The sequence below is a fragment of the Suncus etruscus genome, chromosome 6 (assembly GCF_024139225.1).
Source record: "Suncus etruscus isolate mSunEtr1 chromosome 6, mSunEtr1.pri.cur, whole genome shotgun sequence".
Lineage (NCBI taxonomy): Eukaryota > Metazoa > Chordata > Mammalia > Eulipotyphla > Soricidae > Suncus > Suncus etruscus.
In genome coordinates, this window is record NC_064853.1 from 134,367,709 (window position 1) to 134,389,300 (window position 21,592).

At 54.2% G+C, this 21,592-nt stretch overlaps 1 protein-coding gene across 1 annotated transcript; it reads left to right on the forward strand.

The window, feature by feature from the left end:
• Positions 1-423: 423 nt before the first annotated feature.
• On the forward strand, positions 424-21,281 carry GEMIN5 (gem nuclear organelle associated protein 5). The gene is made up of 28 exons (XM_049776037.1): positions 424-591; positions 893-1,053; positions 2,086-2,267; positions 2,621-2,769; positions 2,865-2,981; positions 4,113-4,242; positions 4,548-4,713; positions 5,347-5,559; positions 6,685-6,770; positions 7,424-7,506; positions 8,953-9,086; positions 9,528-9,601; positions 10,286-10,467; positions 11,325-11,464; positions 11,636-11,807; positions 13,209-13,406; positions 13,973-14,083; positions 14,208-14,330; positions 14,966-15,061; positions 15,192-15,329; positions 15,828-15,975; positions 17,022-17,141; positions 17,221-17,431; positions 17,849-18,100; positions 18,245-18,407; positions 18,494-19,061; positions 20,247-20,343; positions 20,718-21,281. The coding sequence occupies exons 1-28, from the start codon at positions 426-428 to the stop codon at positions 20,877-20,879; spliced, it is 4,542 nt and encodes a 1,513-aa protein (XP_049631994.1). The 5' UTR covers positions 424-425; the 3' UTR covers positions 20,880-21,281.
• Positions 21,282-21,592: the final 311 nt, after the last annotated feature.

Below are 21,592 nucleotides of genomic sequence, written 5' to 3' on the forward strand. Positions count from 1 at the left end.
GCGCGCGGGCCGTAGTTTGAGGACCATTGCTCTACACCCTCTCCGGCCCGGAGAGCCCTCCCCTCGAACCCCACGGCCTCCGGCTGCCCGACCCTTCGCTGCGTCAGCTCGGCTCGCGAGGCCCGAGCGCACCCAGCTGCACAAGCTCGCCGCCGCCTCCGCCTCCGCGACCCGATCGCGCTCTGCTCCCCTCGCCTTCGGGTTCGCCGGTTCCCTGGCCGCCCAAACGGATGCGAGCGGCCCGGCACGGGGACCTCGGCGACCGGAGACGGGGCGCGGAGGGCGGCGCCCGAGGCTGGAGGCGGAGGCGGCGGAGGCCCCGGGCGCGCGCCGTAGCGCTGTGGGCGGGTCCTCGGCCGCTCCGCCCCGCTCCGCTCGGCTTCCCCGGGCCCGGCGGCTCGCAGGGGCGCTCAGCTCCCGCGGCCATGGGGCCCGACCCGCGCACGCTGCCGCCCTCCCCGAACTGGTACTGCTCCCGCTGCAGCGACGCGTCGCCCGGCGGGCTCTTCGGCTTCGCGGCGCGCACCTCCGTCTTCCTGGTGCGCGTGGGCCCGGACGCCGGCGCCGGCCCCGGGGCGCCCCCGTTCCGAGGTAGCCAGCGCGCGTCGGGGTCGGGGCGGAGGACGGGGTCCTGGCCGGCCCATGTGCTCTCCGGCCTGGACGGCGGTGGAGGGCCTCCTTGGGGCGGCCGGGCCCAGACGCGCCCCACGTTGGGATCCGGGATGGGAGACCGAGCGGGAACCTCGAGCGGCTCTGCCCAGGCCCAGGCGTCCGTCCGTCCAGACTGGGCCCGGCCCGCTCGTCTGGGCTGAGGCCGGCGCCCCCTTCCCTGCCCCCTTCCCCCACCCGCCCGCCCCCTGCTAACCCGCGGTCCGCTTGTGTGTGCCCCAAGTGGTCGGGGAGCTGGTGGGCCACACCGAGAGGGTCTCCGGCTTCACGTTCTCCCACCATCCGGGCCAGTACAACCTCTGCGCCAGCAGCTCCGACGACGGCACCGTGAAGATCTGGGACGCGGACACCAAGACCGTAGTCACGGAGCACGCCCTCCACCAGGTACCGCCGGAGCCAGCGCCTGGGCCACACGTGGAGGGGGGGGGAGCCTCGTGGTCACCGTAGCTGGCATCTGTGCAAGGCAACTCAACTTGCATAGTTACATCCACCAATGGTGGGAGTTCGTGGGTATACGATGCTCCAGACGGAGGAAAAGAACACTTCTGCCTCCTTGCACAAGTAACTTTGTCCACATGGGATAATCTTTCCTGGTAGAATGGAGAGAGGTGAGCCACGCCCTGTGGCATCACTGCTGGTGATGCTCAGGGTACCATCTACAATGCCATGGATCACTCCTTGGCCACGTGTGCCTGACCCTGACTGTGTCTTTTCTCCTGCCTGTGGTTTTCCATATTTTAGTATTAGCTGGCAGACACTTGATGGTACTGCTTTGCAGGCTGTAGGGTGGGCCTGAATACTCGTAACAAAATCTAAAATCTTTAGTACATAGTTGCTTAGAAAAGATGGGGCCCGGGGCCGGGCGGTGGCGCTAGAGGTAAGGTGCCTGCCTTGCCTGCGCTAGCCTTGGATGGACCGCGGTTCGATCCCCCGGCGTCCCATATGGTCCCCCAAGCCAGGAGCGACTTCTGAGCGCATAGCCAGGAGTAACCCCTGAGCGTCACCGGGTGTGACCCAAAAACCAAAAAAAAAAAAAAAAAAAAAAAAAGATGGGGCTGAATACTTGTAACAAAATCTAAAATCTTTAGTACATAGTTGCTTAGAAAAGATTCCTATGTACGGGAGATAAAATTGTCTCTTATGGTATGTGGGGAGGGGGCACACCCAGAAGCACCCAGGGAGCGTTCAGAAATAGCTCCTGACAGGCTCAGGGGACCATCTGGAATGCCGGGGATCAAACTTGGTCATTCCCAGGTCTACCTTGTGCAAGACAAACACACCCTACTGCTGTGCTGTCGCTATTGTTTCTTAATATCTGCTGTTACTTGTATCTGTACGTGAGAAGCTTTGGGCAGGAAAAGAACTGCTTCCTTTGAAAACTTGATGTTGAGCTCCCTGTGTCTTCTTTCCTTCTAGCACACCATCTCAGCACTCCACTGGTCTCCACGGGTGCGGGACCTGGTGGTGTCCGGGGACGAGAAGGGTGTGGTCTTCTGTCACTGGATACATAGGAATGACAGCCAGCACCTCTTCATTGAGCCCAGGGCCATCTTCTCTCTGACCTGCTCGCCACACCATGATGACCTCGTGGGCCTCGGGTGAGTGGGGTGGCGCCAGGGCCTCTGTCCCAAGGCCAGTGGCCCAGTGCAACTTCCCCTTAGTTCTTGTTCTGGCTTTATCCTGGTCCTCCTTTCTGCCTCTGCATTTCCTTCCATAAGGAGGGGACACCTCTTTTTCATGGTATGAGGCTCCACAGAGTTGCCTTTCCCGTCCCCAAGAGGCCCCTGGAAATTTCCTCTTTGTAAGGGAGCAGTATACGCTTAGTTCCCGACACTTCCCTTCTTCCCCTCCAGTCCTCTGAATAGGATTAGAACTGGGGCCTGGGGTCCTGTGTCCTGCTCCCACCAGACTGTCTTTGTTTCTCGGTGACTTGTTTGACTACTGTTTCCAGCTACAAGGACGGCATTGTGGTAGTGATTGACCTCAGTAAGAAGGGGGAGGTACTGCACCGCTTCCGTGGCCACGATGATGAGATCCACTCCATTGCCTGGTGCCCAGTTCCTGGAGAAACTTGCCTGCCCATCAACCAGGACAATGCAGGTGAGGATGTTGGGGGTGCCATCGCAGGCTAGGCCCTGTAGGAGCCTCTAGGAAGGGCAGGAGGATTCCCAACCACATGCCCTCTCCTCTCCTAGAAGCTGAGTTTCCCAACGGGAGCGAGGCAGTGCCAACACCAGCGACCAAACACTGCTACCTGGCTACAGGAAGCAAAGACCAGACCATTCGCATCTGGAGCTGCGCTCGGGGCCGTGGTAAGGCTGGTGCGAGTGTCAGCAAGAGGAACGGCTTCCCCCTCCTACCCAGGAAGCTGTGCCCTCAGTCCCAGGGTGGACTACTGTGCCTTGAATCCCTTGGGGTTCGGGGGTCTTGGAGAGCAAGGTGGGGTTTGGTAGAGATGAACGAGCAGCCCTCCCCTGCCTAGGAGAGTCAAAGTGTCAGGAAAGGGTCTGGAGCCATGGCACAGCAGTAGGACGTTTGCCTTGCATGTGGCTGACCCAGAACGGACTGATTCGATCCCCCAGTGTCCCATATATGGTCAGTCCCCTAAGCCAGGAGCGATTTCTGAGGGCATCGCCAGGAGTAACCCCTGAGCGTCACTGGGTGTGGTGCCCCTCCCCCCAAAAAAAGGAGGGGGAACCAGAGTGTCAGTACAGAGCAGCCTGCTCTGGGCAGGGCCAGTAGGGTCCAGTGCTGTCATTTCTTAGTTGTTGTGTACAGACTGGTCATGTGTCCTGACCTTTTAGTGCTCCACCCAGGCCTATGTTCACTCTTGGGGTCCCTGGGGCCAGCCCAGGAGTATTAGGGCCACCAGGACTATTCCAGTGGTGCTTAGGAGCTCTTTGGAGCCAGGGGTCCAACTTGGTGCCTTGTACATGCCAAGCATTTGCTCCAACAACAGAAATCAATTTTCTAAGGTTATGTCAAAATGCAGTTTGGCCAGTATTACCAGTGTAGTCCTGTGACTGGGTCTCTCCAGAATGGGGACCTCTGACTGGGGGGGGGGGGGGGTGTAGGGATGAGTGCTTGGTACTGAAGTCCTGTCCAGCCTGGCCCCAAACTCTGTTACTTTTGGTCCTGCTGCTTTGTAGGAAGGGAGTCCCAGCAGGCAGTATGGAGACCCCGGTGCAGCCAAGAGCCCACTCGCAGCTCAGAGAAATCCATTCCAGTCCTATCTTTGTTACTGGCTATCTTTCAAGTCCAAATGTGCTTGTAGACAGCTAAAGAAGTGGCCTTGATCCCGTTCGTAGGGAGATCTTTGGCCACTCAGCAGGGGCTGCTCTGTAGGAAAATGTGCCTGGACTCCAGGAAGTCCAGGAAGAGAGGGAGGGCATGTTGGGCAGGCAGCAGGTGTCCTCCTGAGTGTCTTGGCTTGGACTCCACAGCCACGATGGTGCTGAGGCTGCCCTTTCTGAAGAGAAGAAGCGGTGTGGACCCCACGGTGAAGGAGCGCCTCTGGCTAACTCTTCACTGGCCCAAGGACCAGCCCACACAGCTGGTGTCCAGCTGCTTTGCGTGAGTCTCTCATCTATATGCTCACCTGGGTGTGCTCCCCTCTCACCTGTCTTCCCCTGTGCTCCATACCCCTGTCCTGCTGAAGTCCTTGTACACAGGCAGTGAGAGGAGCGCCTGAGGCTTGGGACGATGTCTGTGGGAAGAGCCCGCAGCTGCTGGGCAGTGAGGTCTCAGAGGGAACCACAGACATGTGTCCTGCTTCCCCCACTGCCATAACCAGGGCCGTGGCCCCCAAGGGCTACATGGTTTTGCACCTGCCTGTCAGGGACACCATGGTGACTGATTGTATCCTGTCTCTCCCCCAGGGGTGAGCTGCTACTGTGGGACCTGGCTCAGTCCTGGAGGCGGAAGTTCACCTTGTTCAGTGCGGCCACTGAGGGCCAGCACCACTCACGCATCATCTTCAACTTGTGTCCGCTACACACCCAGGATGGCCGGCGCCTGCTGCTTTCCACATCCATGGACAGAGATGTAAGGCAGCGGCTAGTCCAGGGATGCAGGGCTTTACTGGCCAGCGTCTTGGGTGGAGGTGCAGGGCTTTGGGGCCAAGCCCTTTCCATTGGCAAGTTGTTTGCAGCCAAGTGTGATGCTTTGCTCTGAGTGAATACAGAACACATCCGATTTCCCACTATCCTGATCCTCTCTGCTTCCTAATTTGGAACCAAACAAAGCGGATTCTCTTCTAGGGCAAGGGAGAGGCCACAATTTTAGGAGTGGAGGCCTGAGTGTGGTCTATCCATTGTGGACACTCCAAATTCCCTTGAATGAAGCTATTCCACGAGCCCTTTGCATGCTTCAGTTCTCCCAGAGAGTTGCATGTTCCAGAGCACTGTTATCTGGCCCTTAATAGTTTTCTTTGGGGCGGGAGAGAGTAGACAGGAGGGAAAGCACTTACCTGGTGATGTCCACACAGCTGTAGTCATATATGATTACAGTGTGACCCAGTCCATTCCCCCAAAACATGGGTAGAAATAAAAAGCACAGCTCTTGGCTTGCCTGTGCTGAATGGCCACTGAGGCAGCAAGCAGGAGCCATCCTGGGTGAGGTGCAAGCATCTGTGTCCTCTGCCTTTTCACAGTCACGCCTGACCCTTCGTCTTTCTAGGTCAAGTGCTGGGACATGGCCACCCTGGAATGCTGCTGGACTCTGCCATCCCTCGGTGGGTTTGCCTACAGTCTGGCTTTCTCTCCTGTGGACACAGGCTGCTTGGCCATTGGCGTCGGGGATGGCATGATCCGAGTGTGGAACACGCTGTCCATTAAGAACAATTACGACGTGAAAAGTTTCTGGCAGGGCGTCAAGTCAAAGGTGACAGCGGTAAGGACCTTCGGGAGCATTTCAGTCCTCCTCCCTAAAACTTTCCATCATCAAGGTGGCTCTAAAGCATTTTTGTTTGTTTGTTTTTGTTTTTGGGTCATACCCAGCAGTGCTTGGGGGTTACACCTGGCTCTGCACTCAGAAATCACCCCTGGCAGGGTCAGGGGACTGGGAATCGAACCACCATCCGTCCCGGGTTGGCCACATGCAAGGCTAATGCTCTACCTCTGTGCTATCTCTCCAGCCCCTCCAAAGCATTTTAAGTCCAGTCTGAAGCTGAGAAAGCCAGGGCCTCTCCCACATGCGCAGAATCTAAAGCAGGCTTGGCATGTGGCATGCTCACCAACCTGTGTGCATGCAGGAGCTGGCTGTGGAGTTAATGCAGGTTGGGCGGTCAATCCGTGCTAGTACCACACAGTCCCCAGCACTGTCAGGAGTGATCCTCAAACATGACAGGTGTAAGTAGCCTCTGAGTTCTGCTGTTTGTGGCCCCAAAGTCAAGAAGATGAATTTCTGGTCTGTTATTTTTTTTCCTTCCAATTGAATTGTCCACTTAAGTTAATTCATCACCCAAAAAACTCAAAATGAATCTCTAGTAGGTTTGTTGGTAGTAAGCTTATAGCTAATTCTAAACATGTCTATTTCTCTCTTCAGTAAGAATATGATAGTTGCATAAAAGTAAGTGACTCAGGGCCCGGAGAGATAGCACAGCGGTGTTTGCCTTGCAAGCAGCCGATCTAGGACCAAAGGTGGTTGGTTCGAATCCCGGTGTCCCATATGGTCCCCCGTGCCTGCCAGGAGCTATTTCTGAGCAGACAGCCAGGAGTAACCCCTGAGCAATGCCGGGTGTGGCCCAAAAAACCAAAAAATAAAAAAAAAAAAAAAGTAAGTGACTCAGGGCTGGAGTGATAGCACAATGGTAAGGCGTTTGCCTTGCATGAGGTCAATACAGGATGGACCCCAGTTAGAATCCGGGCATCCCAGGAGCAACTTCTGAGCCCAAAGCCAGGAGTAACTCCTAAGCGTTGCCGGGTGTGACCCTCCCCTCCGCCCCAATAAAACTAAGAGACTCAAAAGGGAAATCGTAGCCTGAGTCCTGAAATCCGCTCTCCTTTTGTGCTTTAGCTGTGCTGGCACCCAAGCAAGGAGGGCTGCCTGGCGTTCGGCACAGATGATGGCAAAGTGGGGCTCTACGATACCTACTCTAGCAGGTAAGGCTGGGCCACCTGCTGTCACCTCACACTCGCCCAGGGAGCAACTTGAAGGGAAAATTCCACCTTTGAGATTGGTGCTTAGAACCGGGTGTAGGGAGGTGGGAGTGGGGAGAGCAGCACATTTAGATGAGAGTGTTTTTGGGGGGGTGATTTTTTTTTTTTTTTTTTTTGCTTTAGTTCTCCTTAAACTATTTCTTATGGTAGTTCCCATGGGTCTGTGAGAGCTGGGAGCTGGGTACAGAGGAAGCATGGATCCCCTGTGAGGGAGCAGCTGCACCTGTGGCCTCATCACTTTGTGTGCAAGGTGAAGGCACTCAGATAGCCCAGGTCACCCTGGTAGTTGGCGCACAGGCTTCCTCAGCAGAGGGACTGGCAGTATTGTGGCTTCTCCTGACTCGCAAACTAGGGTTCCTTAGGTGCCTGCACAGGAGCTCCTTCGATGGCATCACTGAGCTGGTCTTTGCCTTTTCCATTTGTGGACTGTAAACCAAGTTTCTAGCTGATGAATGTCATTGTGTGGGCTATGACTGAGATGAGATGTCTGCCTCTCATAGCCAGCTCTCATTCTGGCATTAGCAGCTTCACTTCATAGTAGCCCCAACACTTTTCTCCACTCTGATTCTTATATTATCTCTGTGATTCTCCTGCAGGCCCCCCCAAATTTCCAGCACCTACCATAAGAAGACAGTGTACACCTTATCTTGGGGACCACCGCTACCCCCAGTGTCTGTTGGTGAGTGTCTGGGACCTTCACAGTCAGTGTTGGATCATCTTTCCTGGTCCCAAAAATCATGGGTTCTTTTGTCTTTAAAAACTGTACAACAGGGGACTGGAGAGATAGCATGGAGGTAGTGTGTTTGCCTTGCATGGAGAAGGATGGTGGTTTGAATCCCAGCATCCCATAGGGCCTCCCCAAGCCTGCCAGGAGCTATTTCTGAGCGTAGAGCCAGGAGTGATCCCTGAGCACTGCCGGTTGTGACCCCCACCCCCCCCAAAAAAAAAAAAAACTGTACAACAGATGGGGCTGGAGCAGTGGCACAAGTGGTAGGGCGTTTGCCTTGCAAGTGTCCAACCCAGGATGGACCTGGGTTCATTCCCGGCATCCCATATGGTCCCCCAAGCCAGGAGCAATTTCTGAGCACATAGCCAGGAGTAACCCCTGAGCGCCACTGGGTGTGCGGGGGGCCCCCCCCCCCCCAAAAAAAAATTTACAATGGGTCTGAAGTGATAGCACAGCATTAAGGCGGTTTGCCTTACACGCAGCCAATACAGGACGGAATCCAATTCAAATCCCTGCATCCCATATGGTCCCGCAAGCCTGCCAGGAGCGATTTCTGAGTGCAGAGCCAGGAAGAACCCCTGAGCGCCACTGGGTGTGACCCAAAAACAAACAAACCAACTAACCCTGTACAACAAGTTTGGTGAACACAGGGACCATCAGCCAGGAAACAGCAATACATTTGTCCTAGGGGTGGTCTCTTGTGCCTCAGATGGCATGGAACTGCAGTTTGCAGGATTCCCAACAGTAAAAGCTGGGCCAGGAAGCAAGCCAGCTTTGACATCCCCAAAACAGTACACCTTGGCTTCCATATTTTCTCCTTTCCTATCACATCTTTCATTCTCCATGTGTTAGCCCATCGAACAGATTGCAGCAGGTGCAGGGCATAGAACCACCCCTCTCTTGGCACCATCCTTTGTGCCTGTCTGCCTTGAAGTCTGTTTAAGACTGGGTTCTCTCCAGCAGGATATTTCCTGCTTCTGCCTCGGCTTTCTCGTGGCTCCCTTTTTCCTGGAGACTGCCCAGGTTTGGGGTCTGCATTGGGGCGATTTCCCATGGCAATTCAGCTGCCTAGCCCTTCCCTCAGTTGTCCTGGATATAGGATCCATGCCAGGCGAACTAGGAGTATATGCTGTATAAGGGGAAGGATTGGGCCCTGTCCTCAGCACCACTGTTTGAAGATACTCTTCCCTATCGTGGTGCTCTGTGTAGCCACATTCAGAGTGTGGCATTCTCTACTGCACCAATGAGCTTTCCATCTTCTGCTTGCTCTGGAGAGGAAAACACATGGCAGCATTGCAAACACCTATAAAGAACCATGAACTTTTTCTGCACAAGCAAAGAGTGGAGAGTGCACAGTTCACTGCAGTATCAGCTGAGCTATCTGTGGTTGCTCGGCAGGTGAGGGAGACCGGCCTTCCCTCACCCTGTACAGCTGTGGAGGTGAGGGAGTGGTCCTACAGCACAACCCCAGGAAACTTAGTGGTGAGGCCTACGACATCAACAGGCTCATCCGAGACACCAACTGCATCAAGGTGAGTGGTGTGGGCACCTTCCCAGCTCAGTGGCTCTGTACTGCCTACGAGCTGTACTCACTGCTGTGCTTGTGGAAAGGGGGGACTATGCCAAATGCAAACAAGTATTTCTCCGTTGCAGTGGCAGTTTTTGACAGCCAACCTATCCATGCATGAAGTGTCCTGTGGCTCTGGACACAGGGTCCGCAGCCCCACTGGCCTCCCCTCTGGAGGACATTCTTATTTGTGGTTAGCATTGTACTTTCCTCCCTCGCTGGCCTCTTTCCTCAGACCTTCTAGGAACCAGGAACCCACAGTCATGGAGCGCCTGCAAGAGTGGCTGCAGTGTAATTGGACTGTCTTTAAGACTCTAGAGTTCTTGTTCTAATGCTGTCCTCACTAATTTCTAAGCCCCTTGAAGAGAATGGATTGTTAGACTAGACTTGTCTATTCTGCTTCTAGTATAAGCTGCCAGTGCACACGGAGATCAGCTGGAAAGCAGATGGCAAAATCATGGCTCTTGGCAATGAAGATGGGTATGTGTTTGTTTCTTTGAAAACAGGCTTTGTGATTGCACATGCATTTGATCACAAGCTGGCTAGTGCCATCTGCAATGTCATTTGGAAAGCCTGAGAGGAATTTGGGGAGGAGGACAACCACCCCAGGCGGTGCTCAGAGGTTACTCCTGGCTCTGTTCAAATCACTCCTGGAAGTGCTCGGGGCTCCATAGGGCTACTGTGGATTGAACCTGGGTCAGCCACGTGCATGGCAAATACCCTTCCTGCTGTACTATCACTCTGCCCAGAGCCCAGCCATATTCTTGATTTATGCTCTTGATTTATCCCAGATAACCTAGAATGACCCAGGAGATTTCAGCACTTGAGAACCACAAAAATCTGGTGGCTTTTTTCGTCTCGAGATCAGCTGCTCCCTTTGAACTGTTTTCTGCTTCATTAGCTGCTCATCTAACAAAGTCACCTCATGCATGGTGCACGCTGTCCTAGAAACTAGATCTGCAGGATGCGCTGTCCCTCCCACTAACCCCATGCACCCATTTTAGGGAGGTGATTGGGGTGTTGAGAATCTGCAGGTGCTCTCGTGAGAGGGTATCTGTGGCAGTATTGTAGGGCTACCCTTTGTCCAGGAGTGGGAAAGAAATCTGTCCATTAGACTGGCCTGGGTCATCCACTTTGGCTGTCTTGGTGTATTTTCTATCCCAGGTCAATAGAAATCTTTGGGCTCCCTAACCTGAAGCTGCTGTGCACCATCCAACAGCACCACAAACTCATCAACACCCTCAGCTGGCACCATGCACATGGCAGCCAGCCCGAGCTGGGTGCCCTGCTGGCCTCTGGCTCCAACAATGCAGCCATATACGTGCACAACCTCCAGGCCATCCTAGGTAACTGCAGTTCGCCCTCCAGCCCACCCAGCCACGCACCTCTAACTTCTCTTTGGTATTAAAAGAACTTGCTAATGTTGATTCTACTTAGCTATGCTTAAATAGCTTTTCAAAGGGCTTGAATGCTGGCGTGCTTTACATGTGTAACCTGGGGTTCAACCTCCCCGATGTTACATAGTCCCCTGGACTAAAAAAAAGCAGAAATGTTTTCCAGTATAACATAAATAGGAATTTAGCAAGTCAAATTTCTTCTCTAACTCTGTTTCCATCACAAGCCTTTTATTGATTGATTTTTGGTTTTTGAACCACCTCTGGCAGTGCTCAGGATTCACTCTGAGCCCAGGTCAGCCACATGCAAGGCAGGCTCCCTCCCCACTGCTCTTTCACTCAGCTGCCTCCTTGCTAAGCTGCGTGGGCTTGTCCTGGTCTCATGGCTTATAGTTCTCTGCTTCATGGGAAGAATCTTGGTGACCACCCACTGTTTGCAATTACCCCAGACTTTAGACCTGGCATCTTGGAATCATATCTCTTCACCTGGAAGGGTTGCGCCTGGCGACTGGGGTATTTTGGGCTAGGCACTACTCTGGGTGAGGCTACAAATGTCCCATTTCTTCCCTTTACCTTGCAACAGTCACATGACAGTGAGCACCCTCAGCCACGCCTTGTCAGGGGCTTTCTTCCATGAACCGTCTGGAAATGGGGGAGCATGTGTCTATGAGTAAACCCCAGCACCTTGATATTGTACCCTGAGCTCTGGCTCCCTCACACGACTGGGCCCGGGCCTCAGCATGGTGGGGGAGGTGGAGTGTGCAAGGCACTGGTCCTTGACAACCTATTGCCTGCCCCTTCTTTCTCAGAGCGCAACACTGAGGCCCCAGTGACCCTCACTGAGCCCTACCGGACTCTTTCGGGACACACAGGCAAGATCACAAGTGTGGCGTGGAGCCCGCACCATGATGGGAGGCTAGTGTCTGCGTCCTATGATGGCACGGCTCAGGTGGGTCCCCCCTACCTCACCATGGGGCTCCGAACTGAGTGGGGGAAACCGTTCCCACACAGTGAAGAGCCCCAGCAGCTTCCCTAGACCAGGCACTGTGCACAGGGACACAAAGAAGCAGAAACTTACAGTGAGACATCAGCACCCCAAAACTCTCCCCCTTGGCTACAGGTGTGGGATGTGTTACGGGAGGAGCCGCTACACAACTTCCGGGGCCACCGGGGCCGACTGCTGTGTGTGGTGTGGTCCCCGCTGCACCCCGACTGCATTTACTCTGGGGGTGATGACTTCTGCGTATATGGGTGGCTCACGTCCATGCAGGAGCACTGCCGCCCCCCACAAGGTCAGTATGCAAAGCAGCAGGGTGGGAGGAGGGCATGGTCCTGGGCCCCAAACCTCGAGGTATCCTCCTTAGCCAGTCCTGGACCTGAGTGCTTCAGAGCACATTATTTCCCGAAGAAATAACCACTGGCAGGTTTGTTCGGAGAAGTCCGAACTGGACCTGGCTTACCACTACCTCCACTAGCAAGAAGGAAAGTGCTCCGATATCGGGGAGGGGGGGGGGACCCCTATGGCCAGGGACCCAGCTCTGGGTCAGCTGCATTGAAGTGAATGAATGCCAAGATGTGGCTGCCCATCCACAGTTCAATTGGGGTAAAAGAAATAAATGGTTTTTTTTTTGTTGTTTTTTTTTTTTTGCTTTTTTGCTTGGCTATGTGCTCAGAAGTTGCTCCTGGCTTGGGGAGCCAGAGGATTGAACTGTGGTCTGTCCCAGGTCAGTCGCTTGCAAGGCAAATGCCCTACAGTTGCTCCACCGCTCCCGCCCCTCCCTTCCTTTTGTAAATGGTCCCTTTGACCGAATCAATTCAATCAGAAGATAAAGCAAGCAGCTAGACCTGGAGAAACCAAAACCTGCCATGAGAGATGACAGCTGAAATACACTTATTAACCACATTTCAAGGCATAATTGCCACAGATTTTTATTGTCCTACCGAGAAAAAATACAGCTGTGATTGATGTGTTCCTGAGAGATGAAGGGTGGTGATTATACAGTGTGCATTTACAGGGAGGAATTAAGAATTCCAACACCTGAGGAATTTGGCAATGCAGTGCTGAGAGTCTGGCAGTCCAGAAAAAAATAAAAGCACTCAAATCTTAACCTCACAGCTGCAGTAACTAGGAAAAGAATAAACCAAGTCCCAAGGATCCAACGACAAAGATCTAGTTACCTGGCAAGTTTGACTAGTCTTTTTTTTTTTTTTTTTTTTTTTTGGTGTTTGCTCAGGGGTTACCCCTGGCTGTCTGCTCAGAAATAGCTCCTGGCAGGCATGGGGGAACCATATGGATTCGAACCAACCACCTTTGGTCCTGGATCGGCTGCTTGCAAAGCAAACACCGCTGTGCTATCTCTCCAGGCCCTCAACTAGTCTTTGGCTACATCAGTCAAAGGCTCTAGAGGGAAAGGGGTATTGGTCCAGAAAAGTAGGTGCCTCATAGGTGTGGGACCCTGGATTCCTTTCCTGATCATACCGGGCAGACCGCCGAGCACTGCAGCTAGAATGTGGCAGCACCCACCTGATCACAGCTACCGCGGATGAGACACCACATGGTCCTATGTTCCAGATGGTGTTCATACAGAGACTATGAATGGGAGGATGGGTAGAGCACTAGGTATTATTTGGGGGGCCGGGGCCACTCCCCTGACCCATGCTGACTCTTCTGGTGTCTCCTGGCCCTGCTGCAGGCAAGAAAAGTCTCGAGTTAGAGAAGAAGCGGCTCTCTCAGCCTCCACCCAAATCCAAGAAGAAGAAGAAACCCACGACCCTGAAAGGACCAATGAATGAGGACGGAGACACGGCACCAGTGGAGAATGGTGTGTCTGAGCCCGAGGCAGAAGCTGAGGCACCAGAGCCAGGACCTCCCAGCACTCTGCCTCATGTGGGTATGTGATTTTGTTTGTTTGGGGCCACACCCAGCGGTGCTCAAGGGTGACTCCTGGCTCTGCTCAGAAATTGCTCCTGGCAGGCTGGTGGGACCATATGGGAAGCCCACAATTAAACCCGGGTCCATCCCAGGTCAGTCGCATGCAAGACGAACGCCCTACTGCTGTGCTATCACTCCAGCCACACGTGGCTATTTCTAAATGCTTTTCTTCAGGGCCAGAGAGTGCATGGGAGGCTGAGCACAAGCTTTGTACACAAGAGCCTGGGTTTAATCTCTGGCATTCTCCAGAACCATAAATTGTAAGGAGATCCCTCTCTTCATGAGGTGCGATGTGCCTATTTTCATACCCAGGTGTCAGGCCCCTGTGTGAGCTGGGGCATGCCGTGAGCTGCCCTGCCTGGGTCTGAGAAGTGGCTGTGGCCACTGTGGCTTTCTCAGCAGGACTGTTGCCGATGGGCAGTGTAGGGTAGTCCCGAGTCTGGGAACCTGGAACATGCACTGTGACTCTTGATCCAGAAAGAACTAGAAACTCATCCTCATCAGCCTTCCTTGTCCCTGCTGTAGTGCCCAGAGAGCCGGTCACCTGTCCACCCATCCCCCTGGGCTTGGACAAAGCCAGAGCGGCTCAGACGAACAAAGTGGCCACGCAGAAGGAGCTCCCCAAGGAGAAGGCAGGTCAGTGTGAGCCCAGACTCCACCACACAGGACTAGAATCGAGAGGAGAGGGCGTGGGAGGATGGGGGTGGCTCTGGGGTGCGGGCAGGGCCCCGCTACAGGTAGAATCCTCTGCCTGTTCCAGAAGCTTCCATGAAGAAGCGAAAGGCTCGCTCCATGCTTCCGCTGAGCACCAGCCTGGACCACTTGTCTAAGGAGGAGCTGCATCAAGACTGTCTGCTGCTAGCCACTGCCACACATGCCCAAGGTACACCAGGGTAGCCCCAGGACTTCTCTTCACCCACTTCTCTCCCTTGCCCTGCATCCCTGAGCCTCACTGGGTACTCTGGCCACTTGCTCAGCTTTAACCACTGGCCCCAGAGCTGTAGGACAGACATGGCTCTGTCTCGCAGTTTATGGCTGTGAACATGACTTAATCATTTGGATATTTTTCCATTATGTTTGTTTTTTCCCACTATGTTTTTTTTTTGTTTTTTTGTTTTTTTTTTTGGTTTTTGGGTTTTGGGCCACACCCGGCAGTGCTCAGGGGTTACTCCTGGCTGTCTGCTTAGAAATAGCTCCTGGCAGGCACGGGGGACCCTATGGGACACTGGGATTCGAACCAACCACCTTTGGTCCTGGATCGGCTGCTTGCGAGGCAAATGCCGCTGTGCTATCTCTCCGGGCCCCCCACTATGTTTTAAATGTTGGATTGGGTTTGTTTTAAACATTGCTCCTCCCCTCCCCTTTCCTGGAGCTGGCTCTATACTGCAGGATCTCTGCTTATGCTGGGTGCAACATGCTTCACCTTGTCACAGGGCTTGGTGGCTTTGCTGTCCAGTGAGCCCCTAAACACAGGCTCTTGGTCCCTGTTGTATTCTGATCTTTGCTTCTGCCCCACAGAGTTGCATGATGATGTGTCTGCAGCTCTTGAGGAGAGATTCCACTTGGGGCTCTTCACAGACAGACCAGCGCTCTATAAAATGTTCGAGACTGAAGGTAAGGCGAGGCAAGCATTTGTGTCCATGGGGCTTTTACTTCCCACCTGTCCCTGTCCTGCAAGTGCTGACCAGCGGGAGCGGGCATGGCCAGTGTCACTGAGACCTGCCACTTCTCTGTCCTCCTATAGGGAAAGGACACCTGGAGAGCGGCCACCCAGAGCTATTCCACCAGCTCATGCTATGGAAAGGGGACCTCAGAGGGGTGCTACAGAGTGCTGCTGAACGGGGGGAACTGACAGACCAGCTTGTGGCCATGGCACCCGTAGGTATGTCCCATCCTTGCACACATCCAGCACAAACCCTACAGACCCCAGAAGAGCGGCTACTGAGAGATCCCTCAGGAGAAGCAAGTGTGATTACATAGCAGGCTTCCAGCCCCCTTTATACATGAGTTTCTTGTTCTCACACATGTGCCGCTAATCCTCACACTCCATGTGCTTACAGGCCTCCTTTGTGTCTGTGTAAACCATGTTTATAACTTACTGCCTTTTGGACTAGGGACAGGAACATGGAGAATCTGGGTGGTGGAGTCCTGTTTCACTGGAACCTTCTAGACCAAGCTTTAGTGGTATCCTGGGTTGCCTGCATGTCTAGCACTTCACTAGAACCCTCAGAACCCCATGACCCACACCTGGGGCCTCCCCCTGTGTAGGAAATGACCAAACACTTCACCTGTGGGGAGATGCCAGCGGAATCTGTATCAGACCTGGCCTCTTCACCACAGACAAGCATCATCTTGGTCCCTCTCACTTCTTGCTCCGTAGCTGGCTACCACGTGTGGTTATGGGTCGTGGAGGCATTTGCCAAGCAGCTATGCTTCCAGGAGCAGTTCGTCAAGGCTGCATCTCACCTACTGTCCATCCACAGAGTGTATGAGGCCGTGGAGCTGCTCAAAGCCAATCACCTCTACAGGTCTGTCAGACGACATGCACCCCACTTTCTCAGTCTCAGTCTCGGGGTGGTTCATTGCTCAGCCTGAGAACCAGAGTCATGCAACCCATGGCTCCTGCTGCTGGCCCCTCGGCAGTGTGTCATTGACTTTACAAACCAGAGTAAAGGGCAAATCTTCACCCACTTTAATACCCCTGGTTATTTCATTTGGGAGCTGTACCTGTCTGGCAATGCCCAGGGTTGGTTTACTCCTGGTTCTGCATTCAGGGATCATTCCTGGCTGGGCTCAGGGAACTAACTCTATGGGGCTCCAGGGATCAAAGCTGTGTGCAAGGTGAACTCCCTCCCCACAGTCTGATTGCTCTGGCACCCTGGCCTCTGATCTTGTAAAGACTCAATGGTAGTCTGAGTCGGAAGAAGCCCTGAGACCACCCCAAATATTCCCGTGTCCCCACTTTGCTCATACTCTCCCCATCACTGGTCCCTCGTCTCCAGAATCACTCCCAATGGGTGAAGATCCTGTTAGTGTGTCTATGACTCAAGCTGTTTGTCCCCCGAGAACAGCACAAGGCCATCTCGTCGTCTTGTCAGCTGGCCCAGCCCTATTTGTGTTTAGAGCATTGAGCTTTCCCATGTCACTGAACAGATGAAAATCTGCCACCTTATGTGTCCATTTCTTTTTGCCTCTTTCCAGTCAGCTTGTTTGGAGGTTTGGGGGTCTAGGGGGGTATTTATTCTATGGCTGTGCTCAGCAGTGACCCTCTGACTATAGGCAAAGAGCTGAGGCCTGTGCTGGCTGTACCTGCACTGTTGTCTTGAGTGCCCTTATCCAGGTTCTTGGTTTGCTACAGGTGAGACCGTGTGCTCTGGCCCTGACCCAGGCAGTGAGGTGTCTCAGCGTGGCTTGCTCAGGTCACTCAGTCTAATACTGCGGCTACTGTGGCTTCCAGCGGTTCTTCCAACATGGGTGCCACCTGCTCTGAAGCACCCACCCGCTGTGGCCTCGGTGGCCCTTCACCACCTGCCACGGCAGGTACGGGGCTCAGAGGCGCTGTGCTTGTTCCCAGGGAGGCGATCGCAGTGGCCAAGGCCCGCTTGCGGCCCGAGGACCCAGTCCTGAAGGAGCTTTACCTGAACTGGGGCACTGTCCTGGAACGAGACGGCCACTATGCTGCTGCAGCCAAGTGGTAAATGAGGCAGGTGTGGTGACTGGGTTCTGTCCAGCCCAGCCAGCCAAGGGCCCACTTTGAGCCACTTTTATTTCAGCTATTTAGGGGCTGCTTCACCATATGATGCTGCTAAAGTCTTAGCCAAAAAGGGGGACACAGCATCCCTCCGCGCAGCAGCTGAGCTGGCATCCATCACAGGGGAGAAGGAGCTGGCTGCCTCGCTGGCCCTCAGATGTGCCCAGGAGCTGCTGCTGTCCAGGAACTGGGTGGAGGCCCAGGAGGCCCTTGCCCTGCATGACAGTCTCAAGGTGAGTCTCCCACTGCATCCCTTGCTTCAGTGAGCACCACTTCTCAGGTCCCATGCCATGGAGGCTAAAGCTGGGAGGGTGTGACAGGAAGCAGCTTCAAGTACCAGCCAGCACAACCTGTACAAGGTAGCAAAGATCTGGCCCGGCTGCCCTGGCCTCCTCTTTTCTGGCCAGCTCTGACACTGTCTACTGACGCCCAGCCACAGGTTGGCTATTGCAACACCCTCTGCCTAGTCTGGCTCCTTGATTCCCTGTGGCGCTCGCTGGGGTCTGCCTGCTGGCCCTGGCCCTCAGGCTTTGGAATGTTCCAAGAGTAGCTCTAGCTCTCCACCACCCTGGTTACATTGTCACACAGTGTGGGGACCGTTTGGTGAGCTCCAGTCCTTTGCCAGCAGCTCTCCCATGTCGCGTCCTCAGGGCCAAAGACTTGTGTTCTGCCTTCTGGAGCTGCTGTCCCGGCGCCTGGGGGGGGAACTGCGGCCACAAAGCGGGGCTTCCTGCGCCTACAACACCTGGGCCACAGACTCTGAGGAGCCCTTTGTACAGACGGTGACTACAGTGTGGAGGGGCACCTTCAGCCTGGACACCCCCAAGCAGTATCAGGAAGCGTCACAGCAGCTGCAAAGCATCAAGTACCCGCCTGCTACAAGCAACACACCCAGCAAACAGGTACTTACCCCAGCACCCCCACAAATAGGGATCCCAGCACCCCTTCAGACAGGGCCCCATCCTCTGCCCACACTACTGCCCCTTCCACCCCAGGAACTGTCCCTCTTGGGGCTGATATATCATAGACACCTCTCCTTCCCCTAGCTCCTGCTGCACGTGTGCCATGACCTGTCCCTCGCCGTGCTGGCCCAGCTCATGGAGACCTGGGACACAGAAGTAGAGGCATTGCTGCGCGCTGTGCTGCGTTGCCACGATTCCGGCAACTTCTGCCTGGCGCAGAAAGTGTGCGCCACTGTCCTTCCGGATGGTGAGTGCTAGGACCCTGGGGAGAGGGGGCCTCAGCACTAGCCAACCTGGGCTGGGGACTCCCCCATACTCGATGTTCTCTCCTAGGCTGCAGCCATCTCCACCTGGCATCCACCACACCCGCCCTCAGGAGTCTCAAGGCCTTTATCACCTATGGGCACCTGTATGAGTTCTGGTGGGCCTTGTCCAGCACCAGGAATATGTCAGCCTCTGGCGGACAGAAACCAGAAGTGGAAACTGATGAACGGAAACAAGAAGTGGAGACTGACAGCAGACCCCACACGTGTGCAGAACCTGAGCCAGAGGCACCTCTGCGGGAGTTAGCCCAGGAATCTGGACAAGAACTGGAATCCCAGGCACCCACGCAGGAGTCAGAACCCCAGGCATCCCCACAGCACTCAGAACCCCAGGCAGCCCCACAGGACACAGAACCTCTGGCACCCCCACCGGAGCCAGTTCCCCAGGCAGCTCCCAGAGCCGCAGAGGGGAGGGGGCAGGTGCTGAGCGCCTGTCTAGACCTTCTCTCGGAGCCGTACGCACAGCTCCAGGAGGCGCAGAGAACTGTGACAGATGTCCAGGAGACCCTGGCACACCTGATCCGCCAGCACCAGAAGAGCCAGCTGTGCCCGGAGCAGGACACAGGCCCAGCCCCAGGGTAAGTGGTACTAGCGCATATCACAGGGCAAAGGGGGGGTCTCCGTGTAAGACATGGCCACATAGCAGTATTTAGTATGGGGGACCCCTATTCTGCCTGCTCAGCTCTCCTCCCTAACCTGTCCAGAGTCATGTCTAAAGACCATCGATGGCAATGGCCGCCCAAAACAAAAGCTGCTCAAGGAGCTGGAGAGATAGCATGGACATAGGAGGGTGTTTGCCTTGCATGCAGAAGGATGGTGGTTCGAATCCCGGCATCCTATATGATCCTCGAGCCTGCCAGAAGCGATGTCTGGGCGTAGAGCTAGAAGTAACCCCTGAGCGCTGCCGGTGTGACCCAAAAAAACAATAACAACAAAAAATAGCTACTCAAATTAAGAAACTTTGGAGCCACAGTTATCACTGCCCTCCAAATACTCCTGGGGGGAGTTTCTGTGCTACTGCACTGCACAGCCAAAAGCTGGATTTCAGTGAGACCCACAGTGCCCAGTTCTAGAACTTAAAAGGCTCCTAACCTATGAGATGATAAAGATGCACTTCTGAGCTTGGATGCCCTGGCCCTGGGTTTGATCCTGGCACTACATGGTCTCCTAAGCGCTGCCAGATGTGGCCCAAAAGCCAGAAGCAACAAACTTCCCAGAGAAACTTATAGAAAGTCGGTCCTCTGTTTAGATCCACAGGTTTTTTTTTTTTTTTTTTTTTGGTTTTTTTGGGCCACACCCGGTAACGCTCAGGGGTTACTCCTGGCTATGCGCTCAGAAGTCGCTCCTGGCTTGGGGGACCATATGGGACGCCGGGGGATCGAACCGCAGTCCGTCTCCTAGGCTAGCGCAGGTAAGGCAGGCACCTTACCTCCAGCGCCACCGCCCGGCCCCTAGATCCACAGGTTTTTAAGACACAGCAGCTAAATGAAATAAAGAGAAGAAACTACTTTTAGCTGAGGTTGGCTCTCTAGTAGCCAGATTTCACTTTCAGGGCTCCTGGGAGCTGCTCCCAAGAACTGAGGTTGGAAGAGGTTCGGTTCAGGCAGGAAAGTGCCTGATGAAAACTTATGTGTAGGTCTTGGTCTTTGTATTCAGAAGTGCTGAAAGGGCTGGACTGGGTAACAAGACATTTTTGATGGAGTGAGTATTAATACCCAGAACAAGACATGAAACCTCATGCCACTTCTTTTTGGTATTATTAGCAGTAAAGAAGAAAGGGAGCCGGTTTCTCTGCCTGAGCTAACCAGGCGACTTACAGAGGCAAATGGGAAAATTGCTAAGTTTCCTGAGAGTGTTAAGGTAAGATACTGCATACTCAAGCATCATTGGACTCCAATCCTGAGCGTAAAGGTCAGCATCCACTTTGTTCCATTTACACGTACTTAAGGCAATAGATTACACTGCTTTTGGTCAGCTGAAATTTGGAGTAGTTGTTGAGAGTAGACTTGCAGTATAACTTAGGGATCGGGCAGGTTTTGTGCCTGCAGGGTGAAAGATGGGTGGGCAAAGTATACCCGGCCATTGAGTGCTGATGGAGCTGCCAATGGCTTCCTCCAGCCCTGAGGGGCTTGTGCAGGCTGGGCCAGTTCTGTGGATGGGCCCAGTCCATGGGCCGTTTCGTAGGGCTCCGGCACTCATGCTGACCACCTCCATGCCCACTTGTCTCCCTGTAGGCTTGGCCTTTCCCTGACGTGCTAGAGTGCTGTCTGGTTGTGCTCCGCATCTGCACCCTGAGTCCAATGTGCCTAGCCCAGGAGACACAGCAGCGGGCCCGCGAGCTCCTGCACAAGTATGGCAGCTGCAGAGCCTACAGGCACCACAGTCAGCCCTGCTGACCGACTGGGCTCTCAGGACACCACCCTTACCAGCCGTGGTCACTCTCAAGCCTTAGTGGGCCTCGCAGCGAAGGATCCGGGACCCGCCCAAAGTGTTACCCCGACTGTGAACACGCCTTTCCACACCGCAACAACCCGACTCCACCAAGCTTCGTTTCTCTGCGAACATAAGTGAAGCAGGCCTGCCCCACCGTCCTGTGGACTCCGGGCCTGTTTCTCATTATTGCTGGATTGGACATTACTACAGTTTTAGGAAAAGCTCACTGGGATGTATTTGGCCCTTTTCATTTCTAGGAAGGGATTGAATATCAAAATAGCTCAGGAAGCGGTATTCCTGTGTCAGTGATTCTTAATCCATTTGGATCATAGACCCCTTTGAGAATTAAAGCCACTGATAGCTGATGATTTTTCTTTCATATGTAACTTGGATCTTGATTCAAGTCTAGTTGTGTCCTAAATACTCTATGGCCGGGATCTCAAATTCTCGGCCATTTGCGGCCCTCCGTACAACATTTTGTGACCCTGCCCTAGAGGAATCTGTTTTGTTTTAGTTGTTTGGGTCACACCCCCCAATGTTCAAGGCTTACTACTGACTTTGCACTCAAGAATCACCCTGACTTTGCCTCCTGTAGCCCCCAGGTAAATTGAGTTTGAGACCCCTGCTCTATGGATGGTACTCTGCACTTCCCTTTTATCCTTTCACCCTGCCACTT